General features: G+C 34.4%; 1 protein-coding gene across 1 annotated transcript; it reads right to left on the reverse strand.

The window, feature by feature from the left end:
- Positions 1–340: 340 nt before the first annotated feature.
- On the reverse strand, positions 341–2,630 carry LOC122278966. Its single transcript, XM_043089192.1, has 2 exons — positions 2,244–2,630; positions 341–2,031 (listed from the first exon to the last, which is right to left on the reverse strand). Exons 1-2 carry the CDS (start codon positions 2,366–2,368, stop codon positions 675–677), a joined length of 1,482 nt encoding a protein of 493 aa, XP_042945126.1. The 5' UTR covers positions 2,369–2,630; the 3' UTR covers positions 341–674.
- Positions 2,631–6,332: the final 3,702 nt, after the last annotated feature.

Here is a 6,332-nt window from a genome sequence, read left to right on the forward strand (position 1 = left end):
GAGTGATTTCTCGTATGTGAAATCATTACTTGTCGTGTCGCAAAGACTTGAGGGGCCGTTGAAAATACCGTCCCTTGAACTTATTGTCGTGATGCGGGACAGAATCAGCGACAATCTCATTTGTGAGATTAACGAGATTGAATCCTGCACGATCATGATTCATGACCTTTGCGGGACCAACCAACGAAGGCTGCAAATCCTATCAGGCAGCCTAGCTTGAAAATTACTGTCGGGACACAGCATTTGCGCCAGTCAAAGCAGCTACAAGAATTATCAAAATGAGTTCAAATGGAAATAATGAAGGTGAAGAAGACACAAGGACGCACAACAAATTTCCGGATTAACTAGAAATGCATATGGTTGCTTATTTAGATTTAGTGCCCAACCACAAGGCAATTCGGATGTTCACACATCCTAACACAGACTCCAACACTAGCATATGTGGTTGCTTATTTAGCTTAAATGCCCAACCACAAGGCAATTCGGATGTTCATACATCCTAACACAGACTCCAACACTAGCATATGTGGTTGCTTATTTAGCTTAAATGCCCAACCACAAGGCAATTGGATGTTCATACATCCTAAACAACAAACTCGAACAACATGCAATAACAGCTGAACTAGAATGAAGACAGTTCAAACAAAATACACGAAACCAAGATTTCGCCATGCTTAGTCTCCCCACCACTGATGGACAAAGACGCCACGGCTTCTAAGGCCCTTGAAAAGGTCCATGCAGTCTCCCTTCAATGCACCTTCACCATCTCCTCCGTCTTCGCAATGAAGGAAGATCTCATCTACGAAGCATATTGCTCCACTTTCAAATAACTCCAACAAGAATTTCCTTTCCACCTTACCTGAGTTCATCTTTAGAACCACAAAATCTGCATATTGCACTGTTTCTTGAAACCAGGAAAGAAAATCAAACCCTTCATTTTGCAAAGGCGGATCAACATCTTCATCAGAACTAAGATCAGCAGAAGCCCTGTTCCCAGCCAAGCCAGGATGATATACAAAGGTGATACCAGGTTTTTTGACATAGGATAACAGCACCGAAGTGTTATGGTCAACAAAATAAACATTGAATGCGTTGCTATCAATGGGATAGGAGGGTAGGAACCAATTCATAACATTAGAGTGAAGATGCACCCTTGCCCCAATATCAATATAGACTAATCGCTTCCTATAACCAATATTCATAAGCTTGGGCAAATAAGAATACCAGTTCTCAAATCCCATTGATTTTTCCTCCACAAGGGGCTCAATTTGGTCCATGAAAGGCTTATTATTTGTCAAAGACGGGCAGTCAGTGGGAAGGCGATACTGCTTGAAATAACTGGCATTTTCGATTCTTTTCTTGAAGACAACCAGGGTAAAGTTGTGCATATAGCCAACATGCACAACAGTGGAACTTTTCAGCAAGGATGAAACTGGGGTGGCAGACCTAATCAAGCCATTTGGGGCCGAACCACTAGCACCCACCAGCATGGCACCAATCCCACCTGGACTAAGAACCCGCTCAATTTCGAGCACAAGCAATGCGGGGATAGAAACCAAGTCTACGTCCCTGGACAACACGAAATCAAATGAATTGTCCATGTAGTCAAGCTGATGAACAAACTGTTTCCGAGTAAGCGAGAAAAAGCGGTGCCCATAAACACCGCAGGCATTGGAGAACCCCAGATCTCGCAATGCCAACACGGCAAAGGCCGGTCCATCTCCAACAAAGAGAGCTTTAGCATTATATTTCAATAAGTTCTTATCCACAAGCTCTCTAACCACATTAACGGTCAAATTCACATTTTCTTTGCAGTGCACCGATTGACATGAGCCCCAAATGGGATTCAGGAGCTGGGTACGAAACCAATATGTGCCCGGACCCATACTCGCCATTGCGAAGCCCGGGCTGGAGGCACAGACACTGGAGGCCACGGAAGCAAACGTTCCCAAATCGGAACCAGATAAAACGTACAGCAAGGGAATGATCGAAATAGCCGAGGCGATTGCGAGAGTGCGATTAAGCATGCGCCTCGCTATAGACCCATGAAGGATCTGAAATCTCACGGCCTTCAAATCCATGAGATGCGAGAAGGTTTAGATTATCCCGATCCTTGAGTAAATCGAAGAGCAAGTCTTGAAGATGTGACAAAACTCAAGAGTAATAGAATGCAACTTTGAGAGGTAATAAGCCGAAATGAGATCGACAGATCAATAGAGAGAGGCAATTAACGAGTGCAAAACCTGGAGGAGGTGTGATTCCCACCCACGAGGACACCCATTGATTTTTGGAACCCTAACCAGACCCTCCTCGGAACCCTCGGCGCCATTGGCTCAAACCAGGTGTGACCCATCTCGAAACGGAGCATTAGCAAGAGAACTCTACATTACATCTACATTTAATCGCGTTACATTCTGTGCGATGTGGATTCGGCTGTGGAGTACTTTCAGAAACCTTAAATTAAAGAACTATTGGATAGAAAAATTGGGGATTAGGGTTCCATTCAGGGTTTCAGTGGAAAGTAAGAGTGAGCCTCGGGACTATATTATCGAAGTGGCTGTCGGTGGAGAGCACTGGACAGTAGGCCGGAAAGTACTCTGAGCTTGACTTTACACGTGTCATATTTTTGACGTAAGAGTCTCAATTATTTCTCCGGACTCCGACAGAAACCGCGTGCAGCAAACTGGGACCTCAGTATCATGCGGTGGAGTTTTGCTTTTTTAACATGAATGGAGTATTTATTTTTTATTTTTAAAGCGTTAGTATGGTATTTGTAACTGTAATTATTATTATTATTATTATTTATTAATAAAATAAAAGTAAGTTAATAGTATAAAATATAGAATTTTATTCTGTTATTAAATATCAACTATTATTTACTATCCATACTTCACATTTGTTTTTTTTTTTTTTCTTTTTGTTCTTTCTTTTTGCTGAAATGATCGTTTTGGGATCTTCATTCATTTTCCTTAGTCTTATTTTTCATGATTTTTTTTATCCATACAAGTGAATTCGAGTATTTATCTGTATATTAATGATGTTATCTTCATATTTAAAATCTAAATTGACATTATTTTTATTATAGTTTGATTTTAAACTTTTTGATTGGCACAAAAATGTAGAAAATAAAACTATCCCTTTTGCTGGAAATGAGCTCTTTTGGTGGCGTGATTCTAGGAATCAGAGAGAGAACGTAATTGACATAACAGATTCACCTTTCAAATCATGGCAACGACAAATGAAATTTAGAAGAATCTTACTGAAGTGGTAATGAAAACTACTTCCCATCCCATGACAGATTTTCGGAATCTAGTTTCCATTTTGATTCACCCTTTTGGTGTTCTTTTCTCTATGCTTGTGTCAGTTCTGTGCAAACTAATTTTCTTCAGGATGCTAATCTCATGACTACTGACTGTAGAGTCTCTTCTCACATGTCTTGCTGGTTTTCTTCTATATCTCCTAAGAGAACTTCCTCTCAAAATATATTTTTCTGTGGTTCTTCCAATTGGAACAGTTCCCCCTAGGCATGATTCACCTGATTCTGTCCATAGCTGTAGGCTCTCTGCCACTATATCTGTAGTGTCATTGCCTTGTGGCCTTTAAGGTGGATCTCGTAGAGCTGTGATGTAAGAGGAGGGGGAGGGGCGAGGGTGGCAATATATTATACAATCTGTTAATTTAATATGAACACGACATGATAATAATAAATTAGTGTTTAGTCTTAATGGGTTGACCCGTTAAAACACGATAGTTTAACGCGTTGATAATGGGTCAACTCGTTTTAACTCGTTATAACACGTTAAGAAAGTTAAAATTACAATTATATCCTTATATCTAAAATAAAATTGTTAGAATTTTAATTTCGATATTTTTATTATTTAGATTGTTATTATGGACTTGTAGTTAGTTTTATAATTTTTATAGATATTGTAATTTTAACATTTATATAAAATTATGCTAAATTTAATATGGTTAAACGAGTTAATTTTGAACTTATTCAACACATTTATATAAATAATTTGAAATGGTTTGTATTGTATCATATTAACTTATTTTGTAATATTCATTAATAGGTTAAAATGGGTTGACATGACGCGGCCATTATGTTAATGAGTCGTGTTAGATTTTGAGATTTTGATACGACAAGCTTAACAGATTAGGTTATGGTTGACCTATATAGTATAATATACATGTTGTGACACGATACGGTTATTATGTTAATGGATCGTATTAGAGTTTGAGATTTTGACACGATAAGCTTAATAAATCTGATTAGGGTTGACCTATATAGTATAATATACATGTTTTGATACGACACGAGTACGATCCGTTAACACGATTTGACACCTCTAGGGAGGGGGAGGGGTTACGGATGAAGGGGAAGGTTTCGTCACTTCCCACTACCTTCGGGTGGGAATGGGATGGAGGGGCAAGGGTTAGAGATGAACTGCTTTGTTTCATAAGAATCGTACTTCCTTCAGGCTAGACTGAGATGGAGGGGGAGGGGTTAGAGATGAACGCCTCTGTTCCGCAAGAATTGCACGTGCTTCCTTTAGGGCGGACTGAGATGGAGGGAAGGGGTTAGGGCAGAACCGGTTCACTTATTAGTGAACCCAGTTTGCCACATAAGATGGGGATGGGTAAACTTGCTAATGGGTAGCTTTTTTCCTTATATCAATTTTGCTATTTATTTTTTCACACACTACATACTACACTTTTTTTATTCTTTTTAAACAAATTGAATTCTTTCACTCATCATTAATATACTATACATTTGATAAGAGAAAAATATAAAAGAAAAAATATGTTGTGCGAAGATGATGAATAGAATTTCTCATAATATATTGTATTGGATAGCGATAGATTGATATGTGAATAGTAGTGAAATAATTTATTAATAATAATTAAATTATTTGAATCAAGATATTTTATAGAGTTTTATAAAAGAAGAAGAAACAATTTGAATAAAAATATTATAAAGTTAAAATATTCTTAAAATATTATTTTTATTTTAAGATTTGAAAAAATTGATTTTTTTTAAATGTACCCTGATAAGGTAAAATGTCTTTTTTTTTTTATACATTTTTTATATTCTTAAATATTTTTAAAAAATTTACAACATCATTAAAAAATATTTACTTAATTACTAAGTTAAGAAAAGAAAAGGGTCTTGATAGGACCCCAAGCATTTCTCTTCTTTTTTGTATTTTATTTAAAAATTAAAAAAATTATAATGATTAGTTAATGATTAGATAAAAAAGTTAAACATCTAAAATTAAAAAATGTTTATGTTTGTTGTATTTAGATGTTGATATAATAAGATAGAATATGATAAGATGAGAATATCTTGCAATCCAAATAGATCCTTAGACGGTTATAATATCTCATAATTAATAATTATAAAATAATTTATAAATCATAGTAAAATGGTTTGAATTAAGGTATTTTATTGAGTTTTGATATAGGAGAGAAAAAGTAAAATAAAAATATTAAAAATTTTAAATATAGTTTTTTAATATTATTTTTATTTTAAAATTAGAAAAACATGTATTGTTTTTAATGTTTTGTTTGAAAATTTAAAAAAGTTGTATTAAATTTTGTATTTCGATAATAATTAGATGAAAAAGTTAAAAATTTAAAGTTGAAAAATATTTTATTTTTTTGGATAATGATAGGCGCCTCCTACCACCCCCGTTCACTACTCTAGAGTGTATTTGAAACTTTTATTTTTTTATTATTTTCTTTTAAGTATTTTTTAAGATCATTAATCATTAAGAAAAAATTTAAAAAATATATAATTTTACTAATAGTCACTTCCTTAACCATTAAATAAAAAATAATAATAACAAAAAATAAATAAATAAATTGAATAGTGAACGGGTGGTAGGAGATAGTAAACCTATCATTATTTTTTATCATTTATTTTTTATTGATGTTTAGAAAGGAAATTATAAGAGGTTTTGAGAATATATTAGAATATCTCATTCCCAAACAAGGCCTAAAAGTAGCATGAGTGTTGGAAAATTGTTACATAAAACTAGTTCTTTTGGAGCTTAATATTATTCATTTTAAATTTCTTATCATGTACAAATGATCCTCCAGACATCCTTTTATAGGCATAGGAGGATAATGAATATGAAATTATAATACAGAAATTAGTAAAATAAATTCATAAATTTAGAAATTCCAATAATTTATACTTGAATAAGCTAGAATTCTAAGAGGTGGAATCTAAATGATCATCCACCAAATTTATGCATGTATTTATAACAACGTATAATTTTTCTTTTACGACTTTTTTATAATCATGTCTTAAAATATTGATGGTATTT

Source organism: Carya illinoinensis, chromosome 10 (genome assembly GCF_018687715.1).
Source record: "Carya illinoinensis cultivar Pawnee chromosome 10, C.illinoinensisPawnee_v1, whole genome shotgun sequence".
NCBI lineage: Eukaryota > Viridiplantae > Streptophyta > Magnoliopsida > Fagales > Juglandaceae > Carya > Carya illinoinensis.

Bases quoted from the DNA above. Each gene is read 5' to 3' on its own strand.
- LOC122278966 (XM_043089192.1), bottom strand. From the start codon at position 2,368: ATGCTCCGTTTCGAGATGGGTCACACCTGGTTTGAGCCAATGGCGCCG. The intron at 2,032-2,243 runs GTTTTGCACTCG...GTCTATAGCGAG, and splicing joins GGGAATCACACCTCCTCCAG to GCGCATGCTTAATCGCACTC.